This window comes from Micropterus salmoides, unplaced genomic scaffold (assembly GCF_014851395.1).
Source record: "Micropterus salmoides isolate LMB-PRFRI ecotype aquatic unplaced genomic scaffold, ASM1485139v1 Ms_hic_scaffold_8, whole genome shotgun sequence".
NCBI classification, from domain to species: domain Eukaryota; kingdom Metazoa; phylum Chordata; class Actinopteri; order Centrarchiformes; family Centrarchidae; genus Micropterus; species Micropterus salmoides.
Genome location: NW_024044570.1, coordinates 27932300 through 27954489, shown reverse-complemented (window position 1 = coordinate 27954489; position 22190 = coordinate 27932300). Strand labels below are relative to the sequence as shown.

At 40.7% G+C, this 22190-nt stretch overlaps 1 protein-coding gene across 3 annotated transcripts; it reads left to right on the top strand.

Moving 5' to 3' along the window:
• The first annotated feature begins 5859 nt into the window (after positions 1-5859).
• Positions 5860-18315, top strand: si:dkey-246g23.4 (uncharacterized protein LOC559426 homolog). 3 transcript variants are annotated; one of them, XM_038706732.1, is made up of 7 exons: positions 5860-6006; positions 11646-11897; positions 12445-12588; positions 12669-13387; positions 14449-14689; positions 17688-17895; positions 17935-18315. In XM_038706732.1, the coding sequence occupies exons 2-6, from the start codon at positions 11681-11683 to the stop codon at positions 17888-17890; spliced, it is 1524 nt and encodes a 507-aa protein (XP_038562660.1). In that variant the 5' UTR covers positions 5860-6006; positions 11646-11680; the 3' UTR covers positions 17891-17895; positions 17935-18315. The 3 variants fall into 3 exon arrangements, with proteins under 3 accessions (XP_038562660.1, XP_038562659.1, XP_038562661.1); XM_038706731.1 differs by having other exon boundaries at positions 17688-18315; XM_038706733.1 differs by lacking the exon at positions 17935-18315 and having other exon boundaries at positions 14525-14689; positions 17688-17829.
• The last annotated feature ends 3875 nt before the right edge of the window (positions 18316-22190 follow it).

Below are 22190 nucleotides of genomic sequence, written 5' to 3'. Positions count from 1 at the left end.
CCTCAGTGTCCCCAGTGTAGATGACCCCTATGGGGTCAGTGGACCAATTAGGGTCAGACAGCAGTGTGGAGCTGTAGGCTCGTGTTTACTTCCTCAGACCAGGGAGGGTGTTAAAAGTGTTTACTCATTTAAGTGTTCAGTTTTGTGTTTTCAGGTAAATCTTGTTACATGCTTGCTTTCTCTTTTAAGGAAGTAGTTTTCTGTTGCTGATTGAGTTTATTTTTTTAATAAAATAATCTTAATTTTGGTTGCACAGAATCTGTGGAGTATAAATTATTTCTATTAGTATAATATTCTAACATTAAATTAATACTAATTTCATAGCTCGGCCTACTGTTAGCAGTGTTGGGCAGGAACTGTAATAATATTATTTTTCTCAGTTTACATTTACTCATTTTCCCAGTAACTAGTAGTGTAACGGATTACTATTTCCACATCAGTAATATTATTAGTTACTAATCCAAGTATCGCTGCAGTACTGAGTTACCGAATGCACCATCCTCGGCGTGAATGCGCAACTGGGCGGCAGGTCAGCTGCACCGGACCTGATGTTATTCAAGTAAGCTGTTAGTATAATGTTACTATATTACTTTCATAATCTCAGCATATTCAATACATTTTCATATACTGTATAGTTTACCACAAGTTTAGGCCTATTATGAATATTATATTTCAGTTGCCAGTGTTGGTTTAGTTCTGTAACTTAATTACAAATTAACTGTAACTAATATGTAACGGTGGAAATTGTGTATTTAAATCACAGATACTTATGAAAATGTTCATGATAACATGAGGGGTTACATCTGAATATTTTCTGTAAAAAGCTTGGCTATATGTTGAATAATATTAATTTTGGGGGTTTTTTTTGCATGTTTTTCATGTGCACAAAGTCTTTCTTTGCCAGTTCCAGCCACAGCTGTTTAGTAACGTTTGATGCTGTTCTGATGATTTTGATTGGTTCTCATGTCTGAATTTGCAGTGCCACCATCTGCCAGTTAAACTGCCCCTGACTATCTTTTGAAAATGGTTAACAGTTGAAAAAACATTCATTAGAAATTTACAAAAGTAATGAAATCTGTAATTTACTTGGTAAATTTCGCTCAATTCCTTGATGTCTATGAGATCATGATTATATTATCTGATCCCATAAACACTCAACATTTGAGCCAAAATAGCCTAATATGGCTTTTTCATGTAAATTCTGACTACACCAAAGAGTTTTAAAAAAGGTAGGTCCTAAGCCATTTATTAGTTTCTGATTCTGATGGGGGGAAAACTGTTCCCCAAAACTATTGTATCTCTGAACTTTCACACATGTAGGCTAGTCTATGTGATCTCCTTTTGATAACTAATGCAACAAGTAATGTAATATTGTTTCATTTCCATTCACTGAGCCTCCCCTGAAACTGTTTGGAGCCCCCCTGGGGAGGCCCGCCTCACACTTTGAAAACCCCTGTGATAAGTTAAATTACTTTGATAGAGTAATTGAAATAGTTAACCTAGGCTACTGTTAAATTTAGGGTAACTTGTAATTGAATAGACTTTATTAATCCCACAATGGGGAAATTCACTTGTTGCATCAACTCCAGTACAAAAAACAAACCAAAACAGAAGCAAACAGTAAAAAATAGACATAAAATTACTATAAAGGAATTAATATTGGAATGAATATGTACACTATTTACAGATTCAGGTATCTACAGTTAGGACCAGGGTTAAACATTGCACAGATTGTGCTAGATAAAGTGCAGTAATGGTAATGAGCATTGGAGTGTATAGCAGGCAAGCATACAATACTAAACAGCAGCGCACAGTAGGTCACATTATGTTGCTTCCGAATTAAAAAGTCTGACTGCAGTAGGAATGAAGGACCTGCGGTAGTGCTCCTTCTTGCACTTTGGGTGCAGCAGTCTGCTGCTGAAGGAGCTGCTTAAAGACACCACTGTCTCATACAGAGGGTGGGAGCTGTTGTCCCTGATGGACTTCAGCTTGACTAGCATCCCACCCACCTGTTCTGTGGTGTCAGAGGACAGTCCAGAATAGAGCTAGCCCTCTTAACCAGTTTATTCAGTCTTTTTCTGTCCCTCTCTGTGCTGCTGGCTCCCCAGTAGACGACTGCGTAGAAGATCACAGATGCCACCACAGTGTCGTAGAACATCTTTAACAGTGTCCTGCACTCAGCCTCCTCAGCAGATGGAGGCAGCTTTGTCCCTTTTTATACAGGACATCTACATCTGTGTTGATGGACCAGTACAGTTTATTGTTGATGTGAACACCCAGGTGTTTGTATGACTCCACCGTGTCAATGTCCACACCCTGGATGTTCACTGGTGTAATCTGAGGGCGCTTCCTGCGGAAGTCAACCACCATCTCCCTTGTTTTGCTGGCGTTGATGTGGAGGCGGTTTAACTCACACCAGTCAACAAAGTCAGCGAGGACGTCCCGGTATTCCTGATCGTTCTCCTCCGATACCCGCCCAACAATGGCAGCATCATCAGAGAACTTCTGCAGGTGACAGCTGCTTGTGTTGTATCTGAAGTCCGATGTGTAAAGGGTGAAGAGGAAGGGAGCAAGAACTGTCCCCTGTGGTGCTCCTGTGCTGCAGACAACCACATCAGACACGCAGCCTTGGAGCCTCACATACTGTCTGTCTGTGAGGTAGTTGATGGTCCACGCAGCTAGGTGAGAGTCAACTCCAGTTCTGAGTAGCTTCCCGCCTGAGTAGCGACGGTTGAATTGTGTTCAGCACGGGAGAGGTCAAAGAACATGACCCTCATTGGGGTGGATGATGACAGCATCATCCACCCCAATGCCCGGCTGATAAGCAAACTGAAGGGGGTCCAGCTCCGAGTTCACCAGATGTCTCAGGTTTTTAAGTATAATTCTCTACATGGTCTTCATCAGGTGCAAGGTTAGGGCTACTGGTCTGAAGTGGTTGGGCTCCCTGAGGTGTGATCGGTAACCTATTACATTTCCAAAGTAACCTTCCCAACACTGCCCAGTGTTACAGCAGTTTGATTTTTGTGGAATGTTCCCATTTATAAAATCCATGAGCAAGAAAAACAGTCCACCTTGGTCTCTAATTTATTAATTCTAAGTAAATACTTGTCAATAATCATAACCATTCATGCAGAAAAATTACGGTACGCCGCACACTGTGCTCGTAAATTATTTTACCACTTCCCATGTATTTATTTTTTGGAATATGCGAGTGAAATACTCTGTAGAGCCCTGCTTAATCCATCCTGGCAACTGGTCCCCTTGCGCTGCTGTTCTGCTTGTTTTATTGGCAGGTGTTGTAGACTTCCCGTCTCTGTTACAGCTAATGTTCTAACGTTACATATTGCAACTGGCTTTACCGGAGGGGAACGTGGCAAACATTTCAAATACACCCAGCATAATTTACTTAAGAGTGCTAAAATAGTTAAATATAATCAAAAACTAGTCCCATAAAATAGAGCAGCTTGTGTGTGTGTTTGCATAAAAATCAAATCGCTTATCTTCAGCTCTGAGTAGGCCTCTTCCTGGCTCAGCTTCCCCTGTGCTGGCCTCTGCTAATTGTACAGCTACATATGCATGAGAAGAACATAAGTAATAAATATGACTAACAGTAATACATTTTCTAATTCTATCTCTACTAATGATTGCCTACTCAGCCCTGCCTACTGCCCCTATACCTTTCACAGTTTTTTCTGTTTCCATTGACCTTCTCCTCCTCCTCCTGCGGCTCCACCTCTTTCTTCTCTCCCTCCTCATCAACATGACTAGGGTCATCATCACGCTGTCCCTCTGCATCACTCCACTGACCTTAACAGCTAATATACATAAAGTTTCCTCGCTTATAGCAGGATGTTGTCTCGGAGTGATAACACATTGCAAACTGTCATTTTTCTTTTTTCTTTCTTTTCACCATATTTACCATCTCTGTTGCACTTGTCACACAACCCTGGGCTGACTTCAGCCGCAACAAAACGTAGCAAACGGTGCAAAAGGTTTCGGATTAAACTTGCCCCAGAAGGAAAGTAAACTCCTCTGATCTGCACCGTTGAGCCAATCAGAATTCAGCAAAAACGAGGATCAGTCCATGTTGAAAGGGGCCGCTCGTACCCCCCTCAATAGTGAAAGTATTAGTTTGGCCCAGACTGACAGACATCCAAGCAGTGTTCTGCTGCTTGACCAGTCCCCCAGTGCGGTTGCAGATCATTCAGTAAAATATTAGAAACTGAAAAATGTCAGTACTTAGGGACATTAAATCCATTTAACATGAAACTGTGGCCTAATTGGTTGTCTCTTCTACTGCTTTTCCAAAATGTAACGAGGACAAAAAATAATTTTCAGAAAATAATAATAAATTACTGTATTTTTTTACGGGTGCTTAGATGAAATTTAGGGGTGCTTCAGTACCCCTAAATATGGTCTAAAATCATCCCTGGTGGTTAGTCTTTGATTTGTTAATGCGAAGTTTTAACTTGTCTCCATTTTCTCCATTTATAGACAACTTTAAGCAGCCTTACCATGGACTGATGAGCATCAAGGCTTTTAGAGATACTTTTGTAACCCATTTCAGCTTCATGCAAGTCAACAATTCTTAACCTTAGGTCTACTGAGAGTTCTTTTGTTCGAGGTATGGTTCACATTAGGCAATGCTTCATGAGATAAGCAAAATTGGTGAATGTTTTTTATAAGGCAGGCAGCTCTAACCAACACCTCCAATCTCATCTCATTGAGTGGACTCCAGCTTGCCTGACTTCTGACTCCAATTAGCTTTTGGAGAAGTCATTAGCCTAGGGGTTCACTTTTTCCACCCTGCACTGTGAATGTTTAAACGGTGTGTTCAATAAAAACAAAAAGACATATAATTGTTTGTGTGCTATTAGTTTAACAGTGTGTTTGGCGATTATTGCGACTTAAATGAATATCAGATTGCATGACCAATTTATGCAGAAATCAAGGTAATTCCAAAGCATTCACATACTTTTTCCTGCAACTGTATATAAATATAATACTATCTGACTTTATTTAGAAGTTTTATAAAAAATGTGACACTTTATGGCACATTATAGATGTAACACTCATAACTAATTTACATGGCCTTAATATTGCAATGCTGCAATACAATAGACATTATTTGGAAAATCCTGTATTTCTGATGTAGAACAAATGGTACTGTGTGAACAGAATATATCATTGTATAATACTGTTTAGGGATACATTTCACTACACACACTACTCATTTGACTCTCCCTTGACATGAAACTACAGTTTGGATATATAAACAATTAAGTATAAACTTCATAACAGTCACAACTGCCTGTTTGAAGAAAATAACTGTTTTTATTCTGAATGATAAGGTCATAACACAAAATTATGTGTTAAATTCACATAAATCACATGAGAGATGTCTGGATTCATGTTTGTGTCCTTGCTGTCACTGGTTTGAAGTGGGCAGGGTTTAGTAAAAAAAACAAGGTGTTGTCACAGACAACCAATTACAGTTTGAATCTAATAGTGATGACAGTTTTGGGTTTTTTTCTCATTTTGCTAGCACTGTCAATCAGTAGACTGGCGGAGTTTATGATTGTTAAACATCTTAATAAATATTAACTAAATATCTTAATTTTTCTAAATCTACTGAGAAAGGGAACAGACGCTGGCAAATACAAGATAACATTATATTTCAGTTAAAATCTGCTCTTTGTCTCTTTCTCTTGACTCTGAATCATATATACATGTGCATGAACTTATGTATACACTAGAATGCATAAGTTCACCTTGGGATTTCACATAACAAAGCACCTGCGCTCTTGATCACATATTGTTTGACCCTTGGACCACTTACCCTGGAATGTGGTTTCTCTGAAGAGTACTGTCAGGCATGTGTGTGAGTTACACCACCATGTGACATGGGCCAAGTGCCAAGCCATTGCCATCAGGTTGTGAAATCCCTCCAAACCTGGAGAACTGGCCTGCAGGAGGAACATCATGGTTTCAATATGACCACAACAGGTACAGCAGAATTATGATTTTACATTCAAAAAATCACTGTGTATGTAAATTCTACTGTGAATTTTGTTATGTTTCACCTTGGCTTGTATTGTGAGCTTTTGTGGTCATGATCCAGATTTGAGTACAGATCTCTTTCAGTCCAATCACACAGGAGGTGGGCAATCTGTATAATTAAAATGCTTGAAAATCCTTTGTAAACAGGTTCTTATGCAGTCTTATGCAGTTATTTATTTTTCATCAACGGAAAGAGGAACTGAGCTAAATCCTATCATGCTTGGCAAATCTAATCTGCTTGCACTGACTGTGGTCCAAAGAGATAACAAACAGCTTACAATTGCAAATTTTCACTTTTTATTCTCCTTTAGGTGTAAAATCTGTTGTGTAAATTTCTCAGACAATTCAAGATATTGTGTCACACATGCAGTCTGCTTGACATAGAGCTAGTATAAATCCTTATAAGAATGAGATAATATGTTTGATGAGAAAGAAATTATCACAGGCAATGCTTCATATTCAATGTATTTCTTATGCATTAAGATACACCAATCAGCCTTAATATTATGACCACTCACAGGTGAAGTAAATAACACTGATTATCTCGTTACAATGGCACCTGTCAGTGGGTTGGATATATTAGGAAGCAAGTGAACATTTTGTCCTCAAAGATGGTGTCAAATGGGCAAGCATAAGGATTTTAGTGAATTTGACAAGGATCAAAATGTTAGAGGTGGTATTATGCTCATTTTCATCTTCAAAATCTTATTTAGGGGTTGTACCACGACAGGTTTACATGGTTTCATTTTTAAAAAACACCATATTTTTGTCATACTGCACATTGCTGCAGCTCCTCTTTTCACCCTGTGTGTTGAATGCTTCGTTTTAACTATGGATCGATGGATGATATCTTTGTTGGGAGTTGCAAATGTGCAGTTCCTAGTTAAGGACTACTAGCCAATCAGAAGCAGAGCAGGGCAGGTCAGTAAGAAGCCGGTAAACACGGCTATGGTTAAGCTGTATATCCCCTTACCAGCTTAGCAACATGGACTGGAGCAACAGCTTCAGAGTGGTAAGTTATTAACCTGTAACAAAAGTATTTTTCATCCATAAAGTTTTAACTGAGCTCCGTCTCTACATCACAGTAACAACTTTGTGTCCATTGACTGCCTGGAGGGTAGCAAGTGTTTGGAAGGGAGAGGATAGGTGTGTGCTGCAGCTCAGTGTTTTTCCAACTATGTTTTTGAGGGCGTGTCTGACTAGCCACTTGGCTCATTGCGCTTTCATCGCTGTGTCGTCACTGGGATGAAAGAGAAGTGGCTGGACTACAAACGAGCTGTTTTCAGGCAGTTCAGAGTAGTGTTTTCTGTGGGAGGTGGGAACTCCCTTTGGGGTGGACTTTGGGCTTTATTACTTTGCACATCTATTACATGCGCAAAAAAAGATTTAAACTAATAAAAGAGAGGGAAAAAGCCAAAAAGCATAACACCACCTCTAGATGACTGGGTGAGAGCATCTCCAAAACTGCAGATCTTGCGGGTTGTTCCTGGTCTGCGGTGGTCAGTATCTATCAAACGTGGTCCAAGGAAGGAAGAGTGGTAAACCACCACTGGCCGCCCACAACCCTGTGGTGGGCGGCCAAGGCTCACTGAAGCACGTAGGGAGGGAAGGCTAGGCTAGGTGTGGTCCGCTCCAAGCTACTGTAGGTCAATTGCTGAAAACGTTCATGCAGCCTCTGATGGAAGGTGTCAGTTGTTGCCTGTGGGGTATTTTCTTTTACATCACGTAGATAGCCGGGTGCGTGTGCGTCACTTACCTGGGGAACACATAGCACCAGGATGCACTATGGGAAGAAGGCAAGCTGGATGAGGCAGTGTGATGCTTTGGGCAATATTCTGCTGGGAAATCTTCCTGTCATTCATGTAGATGTTGCTGTGACATTGTTGCAGACCATGTACAGTATCTCACAAAAGTCAGTACACACCTCAAATCTTTGTAAATATTTGATAATATCTTACGCTGAAGAAATGACACTTTGCTACAATGTAAAGTAATGAGTGCACAGCTTCTATAACAGTGTAAACTTGCTGTCCCCTCAAACATGGCTGTGTGATAACATATCACACAGCCATTAATGTCTAAACCACTGTCAACAAAAGTGAGTACACCCGTAAGTGAAAATGTCCAAATTAGACCCAAAGTGTCTATATTTTGTGTGGCCACCATTATTTTCCAGCACTGCCTTAACCCTCTTGGGCATGGAGTTCACCAGAGCTTCACAGGTTGCCACTAGAATCCTCTTCCACTCCTCCATGATGACATCACGGAGCTGTTGGATGTTAGAGACCTTGGTCTCCTCCATCTTCCGTTTGAGGATGCCCCACAGATGCTCAATAGGGTTTAGGTCTGGAGACTTGCTTGGCCAATCCATCACCTTTACCCTCAGCTTCTTTAGCAATGCAGTGGTCGTCTTGGAGGTGTGTTTGGGGTCATTATCATGTTGGAATACTGCCCTGCGGCCCAGTCTGCGAGGGGAGGGGATCATGCTCTGCTTTAGTATGTCACAGTACATGTTGGCTGTAGCTCCCGAGTGCCGGCAGCACTCATGCAGCCCCAGACCATGACACTCCCATCACCATGCTTGACTGTAAGCGAGACACATTTGTCTTTGTACTTCTCACCTGGTTGCTGCCACACACGCTTGACACCATCTGAACCAAATAAGTTTATCTTGGTCTCATCAGACCACAGGACATGGTTCCAGTAATCCATGTCCTTAGTCTGCTTCAGCAAACTAGTTGTGGGCTTTCTTGTGCATGCAGACCAATTTGATACAGTGTGCGGCTTATGTGTCTGAGCACTGACAAGCTGACCCCCCACCCCTTCAACCTCTGCAGCAATGCTGTCAGCACTCATACATCTATTTATCAAAGACAGCCTCTGGATATGGTGCTGAGCTCGTACACTCTTTGGTCGACCATGGCAAGGCCTGTTCTGAGTGGAACCAGTCCTGTTGAACTGCTGTATGGTCTTGATGTGCTGGACAAACAAGTCTGATCCATGGAGGTCCCCACTTCTCAACTTACAGGATTTAAAGGATCTGCTGCTAACGTCTTGGTGCCAGATACCACAGCACACCTTAAGAAGTCTAGTTGAGTCCATGCTTCGACAGATCAGGACTGTTTTGGTGGCAAAAGGGGGACCTATACAATATTAGGCAGGGATTATAATGTTATGGCTGATCAGTGTACATCACCAGTGTCAACAGAAACAAGCCATGACTGTATATGATGATGATGATAATGTTACATGATATGCATTAACATGTCAATTTATACACTCACTGGCCACTTTATTAGGTACACTTTGCTAGTACTGGGTTGGACCCACTTTTGTCTTCAGAACTGCCTTAATTCTTTGAGGCATACTTTCAACAAGTACGCAGTGGGATTGTGATCTGGTGACTGCAGAGGCCATTGGAGTACAGTGAACTCATTGTCATGTTCAAGAAACCAGTTTGAGATGATTTGAGCTTTGTGACATGGTGCATTATCCTGCTGGAAATAGCCATCAGAAGAAGCGTACACTGTGGTTATAAAGAGTTGACATGGTTAGCAACAATACTCAGGGACGCTGTTGGGTTAGTCAATTGGTACTAAGGGGCCCAAAGTGTGCCAAGGAAATATCCCTCACACCACTACACCACCACCCAACCAGGCTGAACCATTGATACAAGGCAAGATGGATCCATGCTTTCATGTTGTTGACGCCAAATTCTGACCCTACCATCTGAATGTCGCAGCTGAAATAGAGACTCATCAGACCAGGCAACGTTTTTCCAATCTTCTGTTGTCCAATTTTAGGTGAGTCTGTGTGAATTGTAACCTCAGTTTCCTGTTATTAGCTGACAGGAGTGGCACCTGGTGTGGTCTTCTGTTGCTGTAGCCCATCTGCTTCAAGGTTCGACGTGTTGTGCATTCAGAGATGGTATTCTGCATACCTTGGTTGTAACGACTTTCTGTCATCTCGAACCAGTTTGCCCATTCTCCTCTGACCTCTGACATATACAAGGCATTTTCGTCCACACAACTGCCGCTCACTGGATATTTTCTCTTTTTCAGACCATTCTCTGTAAACCCTAGAGATGGTTGTGGGTGAAAATGACTTGCAGTTTCTAAAATACTGAGACCAGACTGTCTGACACCAACAACCATGCCAAGTTCAAAGTCACTTCTTATTTCGGACCCATTCTGATGCTCGGTTTGAACTTCAGCAAGTTGTCTTCACCTTGTCTACATGCCTAAATGCACTGAGCTGCTGTCATGTGATTGACTGATTAGCTATTTGTGTTAACAAGCAATTGAACAGGTGTACCTTATAAAGTGGCCTGTGAGTGTATACTAGTGGAACAACATCAAGCCGCCTCTTAAAAATGACCAACAATAAATAAAGGCATGGGTGCAACAAGCAATATTAGGCTACATACATTAAACAACCTGAAACTTTAACAGCAAAATAAAACATCACCAAGGTTGTAGAGCCAATCTCGACAGCAGCTACAGTCTACAAACACAACACACACAAAGCAAAAAGAGAGCCCACACAGTTGTAGTACTCTAGTAGCGCATACAGTACACACACAGCATGGTTACAGTTACAACAGTCAATGAGTTGGTTGGTTGAACAGGGCTGAAATGGAGAGCTCAGGCATACCTGCTCCACTAAGGCTGCTCTCCCCCGGCAAGGAGTGGAGCATGAGAGTTGACATTGGTGCACAGCTGCAGTCCCCCAGGGAAATAACAACCACATCTCCTCGCAAGTCGGAAGGAGGGAGCTGAGGCTGCAGTGAGCAGAAGAGAATGAATAAAGTATTCAGAGCTGGCTGCTGAATTCAAGAAGTCGGGCTGGAGGATCATCAACTACCCTGTGGAGGTGGGGTGCCTGGGCTCTGTTAGCGCATCAGCTTCACGGTTGCTCTGCAATATGGGAGCAACAGGCATGTGTTCAAAGAACTTGCTGAGAAGGGCAGCTTTTAGCTGAGGCTGAAGTATAAGAATAGAAGCTCAGTTACCAGATAACCCAAAAGCCATTGGCAGGGAGTGGGAGGGAGACGTCCCTGTCACTGCCTCACCACCAGGAGACAGGTTAAAGGAGCAAAATGGTACAATAACTCTAACCTTAACCATAACCCATGACATCATCTAATTTAATTGTATTGTTGTATTTTCTTGTATTACAACTTATCTCCCCACACCTCTTGTCATTTGCCCAGTGAATGTACACATTTAGCGTGTAACTGTCTTTTACATAGTTTCAGCTGAGTGTCACCTCTCTGGACATGGAGCTTTGCCCTCCTGCAGCTCCAGACTAGCCTTTTCTGCTGCAGCTGCTGATTTAGAAGATTTCTCTTGTTCCACTCTCACAAAATTTATCTTGATTTTTTCATGTGACTTGCTTTTACTCTGTAACGGAAGCAACTTACAACACTAAATAATACTTCAAATAAAAAATACTTTACATAAAAATAAAATTACTGATTTAGTACACACAAAAACTTACTTTGTTACAGTAACAAGAGCAAAGGTGATTTGTTACTTCCACACCTGTATACAATAGATAAAAAATATCTGTCTATTTTTCCCTAGTCATTTGAGTATTGCAAACACCAGCGCAGGTCAGCATGGACTCTCCAGTGAAGGCTCAGAAGGCAAGGGTAGCTCCTGATGGTGGCTACGCCTGGTTCATCCTGTTCTCCTGCTTCCTGGTCTTTGGCCTGACTTTTGGGGTAATTAAAGCCTTTGGTGTATTCTATGTTGAGATACACCAGTACTTCAAAACCACAGCAACAGGAACATCTTGGATTACCTCTATTGCGGTGGCTACCATTCACATTGTGGGTAATTATCACAATCTTTTCTATTACAAGTAAATAGCAAACACATTTTACACCCCTCAATTTCCTCAGTGTTTCATGTTCATATCTTGCAAAGTCCCTCCACTCTTTTTGATCTTGTAGATGGCTCAGCACAAACAGACTTTCTGTTCTGACCACCAGGAGGCTCTTTCCTACACAATTATATATATACTTATATCATGTCATCTTTTGTTGTTTGTAACACCGTTATCACACACAAATAATAGTAAAATACAATAAGATTGCTTTTTGATTTTCAAAATGAGTGTGTTGGTAAATATAATTTTTATCTGCTGCAATTGTAGCAGTGTTCTGCTGTTTAACTTTAAATTTTCACTGAGAATATTCAAACAAGATTATGCTTCCAGAAAACTTTGTCATTTATACATCTTAAAAATAAATAGGACCTTTTACCTGCTGTGAAATGCATAAACAAACAGTGTCCTGCAATAGTGTTGCCCCAAGTAGGATTATGTACATGTCCTGAATAGGACTATATATGTATAAATCTCCTTTGTGTCCCTATGCAGCTCCTGTAGCATCTGTTCTGAGTGCTCGGTACAGCCATCGCTCAGTAGTGATAATCGGAGGACTGATGTGCAGCTTAGGAGTTGTGTTTGGGACGTTTGCTCGTAACCTGACTGAACTCTTCTTAACAGTGGGGTTCCTAAATGGTGAGTTGTTTGAAGCAAACACACATAAACTCAAAAATATACTTACAAAACATGATATTCACTGGTGTCCTTTGCTGCAGGTTTCGGCTATGCATTGACATGGACCCCCACTGTGACCATGCTGGGCTTGTACTTTGAACAGAGGCGTCCATTGGCAAACGCTTTGGCCAGTGCTGGAGAGTGCATCCTTACCTTTGTCCTCACACCCCTGTTCCAGCTGTTGATTGACAGCTACTCCTGGAGGGGTGCTTTGCTAATCCTGGGGGGTCTACAGCTTAACCTGTGTGTATGCGGGATGTTACTGAGGCCCCTAACAGCCACCAGAGATGTGACTTGTGAGATCAAAGCAGAAGAAGAAGGCTTGTCCCTGGAATTGCTACCAAAAAAAGAATTTGAGCAGAGCAAACCAAGCTGCCTAGAAGCGGAGGAGCTGAGAATATCTAAGGGGGCTGATCAGGGGACAATGAAGCCATGTCCTGTGGACCCTGAAGCGATACCTGATTTGACCATGAAATTGCAAGACTCAAACAAAAGGAATAAGAGGTCTGAACTAAGGACCAAAATCCTTCGCTACGTAGATTACACCCTTATCACCAATGCTCGATTCATGGTCTACTCAATGTTTGGGGTGTTTGCAGCACTGGGTTTCTTTGCTCCCGCTCTGTTCCTGGTTCCATATGCTCGTAGTAAGGGAATTGAGGAGTACCAGGCAGCTGCACTCATGTCCATCTCTGCAGTGTTGGACCTGTTTGGAAGGGTGTTCTTTGGCTGGGTGGCAAATTTGAGACTGGTGGTGACAGTAAGTTCAGTTGTACAGTTAACCAGAGCAATAACATTTTGAAAATCATATATCTGAAAGCAAAGGCATGGCTTCGGTATCTGCACCATGTAGCATAGTACATTTGAGCATATTAAAGTAAAAGTTTGACATTTTGTGAAATAAGCTTATTCACTTTCTTGAGATTAAGACAAACTGTTACCACTATAATGTCTGTAAATATAAGCTAACATCACCAGCTAATTATCTCAACTTAGCATAAAGACTGGAAGTAGGGGGAAATACCTAGCCTGGCTCTGAGTAAAGACTCCACAAAATAGTCCAGCACATACTAAGTAGACAGAATTCCTTTTTTTTGTACCTCTGGAGAGAGCCAGGATCTCTGTTTCTTCTTGCTTTTAGTCCTCCTGCCAAGCTAAACTAATCTGCTGCAAGTTGCAGCTTCATATTTAGCTAAAGACATGAGAGTGTTAATGATCTTCTCATTTTACTCTCAAGAGGAAAGCGTATTTTCTGTATATTTCTGTAAAGACACCTTCATGATGCCTCTTTTAGTGCGTATAGGTTGTAGATAGATAGTCCCGAATTACAAGCATTTTTCCCGACTCCTGTCCGGTTTGTCCCAAAAATTAGACTTAACATGAGTTTTGATTATAACCTAATTAAACATTCAATACTGAACATTGTGTTGTTCTCAGGCTCCAGCAGGGCTTGCAGCATAGCTGTACATTGTGTCAACAGCGTTGTTATAGCCTCAAAGTAACACTCTTTTCCCCTTTTTGTTTTCTAGTGGACAGGGAAAGTGTAGCTTCAGGCAGCCACGGCGGAGAGATCTTCATGCGCGTTGCACAGACAGATGTGACAGACACTACACTGATAAAATGAACAAAAAAACCCCACTGTTACATACATACATTTTAGCGTTGTGTTTTGATTTTCACGTGTTATAATGTTCATTGACACTGAATGTACCGGTAGCCACTGTCCCGAATTTCACCCATTCTCATCTGGTCACCCTAGTTGTAGAGGCAAGGTGGAACAGCTTGTGCACAATCCATCTCCTGTGTCTCTGTTCCTATCAGGTGAAGCAGCTGACAGCTACAGTAATTCTGCTGGGTACTGTGCTAATCCTCTGCCCACTGACCTCCTCGTTCTCAGAGCTGGCTGCATTCAGCGCAGCTTACGGCCTGGTGTTTGGTGCCACGGTCGCCATCCACATCACCGTGTTGGCTGAGATTGTGGGCGTCAACAGGCTCGGAAGTGCCCTGGGGTTCTTCATGCTCATACGCAGTAGCGGAGGCCTGCTTGGACCGCCCATTGCTGGTAAGTGAAAAAGCTTTTATAGTCAAATGCAAGTGTACAGTGTACCTATTGTGCATATAAAAAATGGATTTCAGCTTTAAGTTAATGCTTTGATATTCCCTGTGATCTGTCCCACCATGCTAACTGGCATGCTATCTACAAATAAATATGCTGCACAGAGTAAAAAAGAAAAGAATAAAATTGTATTTAATTTACGCTTTCTTAACATTTCTATGATAAAATCTAAATCATTAACTCAAGGTTACAGCGTCTGTCATTTTCCTGGGCATATTCTTCTAATACGTTAAACATCACACAATGGATGTGCTTATGCACCGTTCTGCATTGTAACAGCCCAGAGAGCCAGCTGTGCAAAAAACTATAATATCATGATACTTTATGGTTGTGTTAATTTCATGGCTGATTGCTTTCCAAAAATAATTTTTTCCCCTTTAAATGGAGTTTCTTCCCCACTGACTTTCCATTTTGTTACCTTTGATTTGACATTTGTCCAAACACTGTGTTCTACAGAACATGAGAACTACTGTAATACTATAATAGCATAACAAAGTAATGAAGAAAACCAAAACATATTGTGAAAGCCAAATAGGATTTTTTTATGGCTTAAACATGCAGCCAAAGCAATAATTGACGCTTTGGTCACAAACTGTAAACAACGCACACAACTGACATATTTTAAGTTGATATGGTGAACTCCAGGAGATACAGAAGATACAGAGCAACATTAGCCCTCATTTGGATTTGTCTTTGTGACCAAGTTCAACAGAAAACGACACTGATGAGATCAGTGGGGGTAAACTAAAACTGTAAAGTAAAGAGTAGAGCTGTAGGAAACTGCAGGGCCAAGTGATAATTCTCATGAGATATCTTGGCCGTCTAAATCACATCCTTCTTCTCTCACTATAAAAATCCTTCTTTGCTTTTCATGATGTACATTCCCTCTTTTGTGATTAGCGTAGCTTTAGTAAGGAAAATTAATTAAGGATAGCGCCTCATCCCCTTATCTGTGCACTTAAAAATTAAGCTTCTTTTACACTAGACAAAAAAACTCACTAAAACCTGCTAACACCTGGCTCTTGTCTTCAATGTGAAAAGGTACAATCGGCATTAATCGGCATTCACTCCCAGGTCAAATTACCGGCAGGAGTCACAGGTATTTATCGGCTCCAGCTTCAGTCGGCTGTGATGGAAACATTACACAGGGTTTACACACTAACCTTTATAGCGCAACTGATTCATCTGTTTCTATCCTGGGATGTCTATAAACATCCACATGTTTATGTAGTATTACATAGACTAAGAGTCCATCATCTGGGACGTCTTGACGTCAAACACTATAAATACACCGACCAGCATGGAGCTATTAACTAGAAACACAGTGTTTGCAACTTATTCTATGGGCTACACATGGCAACCATTGACACTGGCCTCCATGTTTCTTTCTACCGTTTACTGACTCTGTTTTCTGGCTTGGTTGTGATGTCGAACGAGGCCCATTAGGAAAGAATAGAAAAAGCAAACTCGCCTCCTGGCAATGTGAAAGGAGTCAATCACCTATTTTAGTGGGTTTACCTGCGTTCACAAAACCTGCATATACACCAATGTTTGTTTGAAAAGGATATAAGGGTAGGGTAGATATAAGGGTTTGTCAAACTGTCATTTTCTCACATACACTGTAAATATATCTTCAGGACTACAATTCAAACATTTTCAATATGTAAATAATTAGTATGGTTCTCCAAAAATGTTTATTTTTAATACATGTAAGTAAACATGTGGGTTTGGCAATGCCTGAAAAGCTTCTCAAAAGTTGGCCAATCTGTTTGCAATTATCTTTATTAAAATATTCAATTGTGAAAAATTTAAAATAAAGCTATTAAACTAATATGGCAGGTAAAATGCCCATGGTGCTCACAGCCAGTAGAATTAAGTATTTTCCTGTCCTCCATATACTGCAGCCCCACCAACCACTGCACTGTCCTACAAACCAGTGAGCATTTGAACCTGATTACTAAGGTTGTGAGCTATTTTCACACAGAACTCTAAACAATAGCAGTAAATACAGCCTTAAAAACACCCAGTCTGACTTTGGCAACCAGGCACAGCCACCCCTGCCAGAAAGTGTTATGCCTCTGAGCACAGCCAGCAGTAAATCAGCTAGGGAAACCTCTCCAACAGAGTGGAAAAAAACACATTCATATAATTGTAGTTTGGATCGCTCATTTGATGGTATCTATGGATTTCCATGAAGACTATTAATGTGACAAAAACAAAAATAAGAGTGATTTGAGTTATTAAAGTGTCACAGGCTGCTATTCTTTCGCTGTCTGGATATGTTTTTTATTATAAATTATGTGACCACTGTCACTGACCTGATGTATGAGGAAAATAAATTCAATGAATTCTCCTGCTCAGTCCTCATTCCTCACTTTTTATATCTCCATCTGTGTTTAATTACCCACTGAAATCCTCCTAAGTTGGATTAAAACAATACCACCACATGTAAATGTTAAATATAAGATAATGCTAAAAGCTGAAACTGACCTCAAATAAAGTTAAGAGCTAATTAAAGCTGAGGTGCTATCCTATTTATAACTTAACATGGTCCCTCTGACACAAAGGCTATTTATAACTTATTTACTGTACCGTTCAGTACTTTGAGTGCTTTGAAGACCAGAGAGTTGGTGGATGTTAAGGATTCATCAGAGCGTTCTAATTATGTTTCCTTCACGAGAGGAAGGCACTGGCATTACTGCTTTAGGATAAAATTAATCTTTGTGCAGTCATCACTTCCTCATCTCTGCCTCAGTCTTTTGCCTCGTTCATAACTATCTGTCATTAAATTAAGCCAAAATGGTACCAGAAGTGCGGTGTTGTTGTGTTTTGGCCAGAATGGGTGCATTCCAGTCAGAAATTCATGTTGTCATTAGATTAAAACATTACAAAAAATATGAGTGTGTCAAAGCTGCAAATAACTCACTCACACTTTGCCCTTTAGGATTCTTAATAGACAAGATGAGTGATTATGGAACGGGCTTCCTCATGGCAGGAGTGGCTCTCATCGTCTCTGCTCTGTTCCTGCTCCTCCTCCATCAGATGAACCGTCAGAGTCAGAGGTCAACCACCCTAAACCACGATATGCATACAGACAAAATTGGACAAAGCGTCAAAGCTGAAGCCAAAGAGCTGGACATGACATGAACGACGGAAAAATAGTCTCTGTTGCTGATAAGACAATGACATCTGGATCTTAAAATCAAAGTAAAAAAAAAGACTGAATAAGTGTTTTTTTCTAATGGAGAAATAAGACAGTGGAAGTCAGACGTCTAAAAGATATTAAAGGAAGCAAATGTTGCGGAACAGGCAGAAGTCACACCTCAAGTGTTTTTACAAACCTAAGGAACTGTACAAAAATGAATGGTGGGGGAGGCAAGGTTTTTTCCTTCTGTTGAACATTACTAATATGATCAGTTCTGCAGGCGTCCCAAAGTCCCATGTTCATGAAACAAGAGCTTACTGGTATTATAGCAGTTAGTTTGCTCTTGTTTCAAAAATAGAGAGTGGCTGGAATAGTAGCTAAATGTGATGCAAATTACTAATTTAATTTCTAATGTGCGTATTGGCTGCCCACACTGAAACAAAATGTTTATTAAGATATTAAATGGATCCTTCATCTCCTTTACGCTTTTCCTCCTAGTTATGTATTGATTTGATTTTTACTGTTTTATTATTTACGATAATGATGTTTGTTTTTCTCCATTGTCAAGGGCCAAAGGTTCAGCCCTGCTTCCTACCCCATTCATTTTTGGACGGTCCCTAAAGTTTCCATATTGAACTTACTTGAACTAAACTATAGGAACATACTGTCACTTTCCTACTTCAGATGCTGTATGTCTTAATGTCACACTATTTTTTTATGTTTTAGTCCTTTATTGCAGTGGTGTCATTTATGGATAAATGCTGGGTTGCAAAGTGAAAATGTGATTATGGCTCCCTCCAGTGAGAAGCTACTGATATTGTAATTGCAATCTTCACAACTGCAGAACTGAGCTGAAATGTGCAGGTAAATCCAGACATTATACCAGAGGGAAGATTCGGGAATTTACAGATGCAGACCAAACAACCAAATTACAGAATGTAGCATCTGTTCTTGATTCAGTATTCAAACTGAATGCAGTATCCTTTGCAGCTGCAAGTAGAATATGCATGCTGTCATTAACCTACAAGCAAATAAACAACAAAAAAAAACAATTGGACGTGTTAAATTACACTGCTGAAACAACAAAACAAATGGTTCCATGAATTTTAGTAAGAAAAGCTTTTCTTCATTTCTTTCCTTTGCTGCAGAATGTTTGGAATGTGCAGCCATCAAGAAAACCAGCTTTAATAACCCCAAACCAACAAGAGGCACCAGATAAACATCTTCAACCTGGTGTAATGCAAATATAACAAGTACAAATAAACATGTCACTCTGCATAAATCTGCAATAACAAACTCCAAACCAAGGTTTACAAACAGTGGCCTACACTGAAACACACACACACACACTCTAACACAATCTAAACACTCACACATAGACACACATACACAAACCAAATGAAAGAGATAGCAGAAAAGAAAACTTGCCACAACAAGAGAGCTGGTCACAAAATACCACAAGCCTTTGATCTGCCAGACAGGAACAAAGACATAATCCACGTTTCATAGAAAGTCTACATGAAAACCAAACACACACACACAGAGACACACACACACATTGTATGCCATGGTTGACTGCCAAGAGAGAAGAGGCCACCTATTATCAGGGAAAGGACGACTGCAGATACAAAATTATCAGAGGATATCCAATTCAGTGAACCAACAATCTACTGTAACTTGATACACGAGGAGGTTTGATCATTTAATTGCCGATCAGCCTGCTTGAAATCCCTAAACCCTTATTTACACACACTGTCTGTACTGCTTGTAAAAGGAGTAACATGTCTGAACAAGCAATAAACAAAACAGGCAGTGTGGAGTTAAACACCATTTTCTTTAATATATTAACATAGTTTTATTGATTGAGATGATAGATGAATAAATTACCTTAAAGACTAACTACGATGTGACCATGCATGTTCTGTCTAGTATGTGTAAAGTAATCTTAAAGGGGCACTCAACCAATTATTAAATATGAAGTTCCTATAAAAACAGCTGTATAATGTCTTCTTTGTTTCTGGAGGGAGCTTTCCAAAGTTTGAAAACTGAACCCTGATGAGGTCATTGTGATGCCGTGTGGGTTATCTTGTCTTGTTCTCAAGACTTACGCTTTTTATCAGAAAGCCTGAGTTACAAACTTATGGAGGTCAAAAGAAGTGGCCATTTAGGAGCTTGGGGAGGGTTTGGTGTTCACGCAATGCCACGCAAATCCTGTCGGGGGCGCGCTGGAAGCACTAGTTCATGCAAAGTCATTTGAAATTTTTCAACTTGAGCATGAAATTCGCATGATGCAATAGCCTATCAGCGTTCAGACTGTCCAGATATCACAGATGGCTTTTCATAGTGTTGTGTGAAGAAGATGGAAGAGCGGAGGGACAGAGCTACTGCTCGCTGACAAACAGCTGCTGAGGTGCGGGGAGCTCTGGAGGAGAGAGCCGAGGGCGCTGCCGGACCTTTGGACAAATAAACATCCATAGTCAGACTGGATTCTGCTCTGAAAACGGAGCAGGTTAACGGCAGGAGGAGCTCAGAGTTCATTTCTTTTAATGAATTTACTTTTTACTTGTTATTTTTGGGAATGAAACGTTGATTTATCTTCACTCGCACTTCTCAGCAGAGATTTCAATTGTTGTAGCTGCGAGAGCTCTGTGACTACTTCATATTTATAAATACTGCTTGTAGAAAAGTTAGTGAGGAAGTTGAACTACCAGGTAAGTTCTAAAAAGCTGAAAAACTATAACTCGTTATAAATCATTATACTTCACTATCAAAGAAGTTAGCATTGCATGGCCCTGATCGATTTGAACTCCATTCAGAAAACATGCATTTTAAAAGTTGCTCGTCATCTTGCTGACAGACCTGACAAAGCATGACTTAATATTTTAAACAAATTATTTAATTATCGCAACTAAATCTCAGCTAAATGTTTATTTTGGGTTCATACAGCTGTAGTAATGGTGGATTGTGTTTATTGTGTGTGCGAGTAGTCCAGCAGTCAAACTCACATGATAAGCGCAACGCAATTTGCGCAGTGTGTGAAAACGGTTTGATGAACGATGCTATTGTGTTCCATCATGGCAAATGTAGCTTGACCCATAATAGGGACTAAAAGTCAAGATATCTTGGCCTGCTGCTTTGATTTTGCTCTTTCTTTTTTTAAATCTTTCTCTTTTACCTCCCTAACTTTTTGAATGTGACACACACACTGATCATGTTTGTTCATATGTTGTTGTTGGGCTTCTGTAAATAGCATCATAGAGTACGGCTGCTCTTTTACGAAAAGCGCTGTGAGATAACTGTTGTGATTTGGCACTATATAAATAAAATTGAATTGAATTGAATATGCAGGAAGGTAGAAAACTGGTGAGACAAGCACATGTGCTTTAACTTCTAGCAACTAAGTGGGACAAGTTCAGTTTACACGTGGCCCACAACACAGTCTGTGAGTGTGGGTGGAGAGAGAGGAGCAGCGGTGAAATGGGACAACCTACATTTGATCCTTTCAACATCAACTTCAATAAAGCAGAAATCACTGGAAGAGCTTTGGAGTCTAACAGGACTTACTGAATCACCTCCTGGTCACTTTGACCCCACAGTGAAACCCCTGGGCTCATTGTCGCTATAGAAACAGCTGAAATAGTTTTAAAACTTTTTCTTTCTTTTTTTTTTTAGCCGACCTTGCTCCTGGGGGTCATGTTGAGGAATGCTGCACAGCTACCTGAGTTCAAAGCACTTGGTAGCGGGATTAGAAAGAGCAGAGGTTAAAAGTGAAGGAGTAGGGCAAAGGGAGAAATGGGGGACGAGAAGGGAGAAAAGATGATAACTGCATGTGAAGGAGGAGAAACCAGTTGGAAGAAAGTTGGGAGAGGAGGAGCTGAAGAGGGGACAGGAAGAGTAGGAAAGCCAAGGCAAGGGAAAATGAAAAGAGCTGAGGAATGTGAAGAAAGAGGAGGAGAATGACAGAAAAGAAGCACAGAGCTAGCTGAGTGCAGTCCGACTGTATGCTGGTTAGAAAATATTAGAGGATGAAGGATACTGATACAGCAATGAATTAGTCATAAAGGGGATGCAGTTGATATTGGGCATGGCTTTAACCTGCTCACTGAGTAGAAGAAAAGAGACAGACAATGGTAATGATAAATGATTTTTGTAACTACAAAGGGCCAGTTCATGATCAGATTTGTTTTCAGAAGCCAAAACTATTCCACAGCTTTAGCCTCCAAAATACTATCAATAAACATTATCCAGGAATGTGCAGAGATGACTCTTCTACTGGTTTGGTGTGTTTTTATTTTGAGCGTC